We start from the raw sequence: 500 nt of genomic DNA on the forward strand, positions 1-500 counted from the left end.
CCCACATAGGCCTCACCCTACACTCTCCACTCCCGACCTTATCCCCCCGCCCCCGCGGGGGGATAAGGTCGCCGACCCCCCCACCCCCCACTAACCACGACCTTCCTTCCTCCCGCAGCTCTGATCGTACGACTCCTGACCGGCCGCTTCATCGGAGAGTACGACCCCACCATGGAGGCCGTCTACAGCTACCAGTTCCCACTTGAGGGCTACGACCTGCCGCTTCAGGTCATGGATACGGCGGGTCATGTGAGTGTCGGAGGGTGGGTGGATGAGGGGAAGGTGGATGGGGTGGAGGGAAGGGATGATGAATGAGGTGGGATGAGGAAAAAGTGGATGAGGTGGTTGAGTTGGGTTGAGGGAAAAGACGAATGAGGTGGAGGGAAGGGATGACGAATGAGGTGGATGTAGGAAAAGGGTGGATGGTAAGGAAAATGGATCAGGTGGATGAGGGAAAAGACGGGTGAGGTGGATGGAATGGCTGACGAAGGAGGTGGTTA

The 500-nt window shown here is 58.6% G+C and overlaps 1 protein-coding gene across 1 annotated transcript in view; it reads left to right on the top strand.

The window, feature by feature from the left end:
* Positions 1-500, top strand: part of LOC119590732 — a gene marked incomplete at both ends in the record, with an annotated part of 85,576 nt that overhangs the window by 83,213 nt on the left and 1,863 nt on the right. The window contains 1 exon segment of the mRNA XM_037939422.1: positions 119-249. Within this exon segment, the coding sequence (XP_037795350.1) occupies positions 119-249 (131 nt within the window).

The sequence above is a fragment of the Penaeus monodon genome, chromosome 27 (genome assembly GCF_015228065.2).
Source record: "Penaeus monodon isolate SGIC_2016 chromosome 27, NSTDA_Pmon_1, whole genome shotgun sequence".
In the NCBI taxonomy this organism is placed as follows: Eukaryota; Metazoa; Arthropoda; class Malacostraca; order Decapoda; family Penaeidae; genus Penaeus; species Penaeus monodon.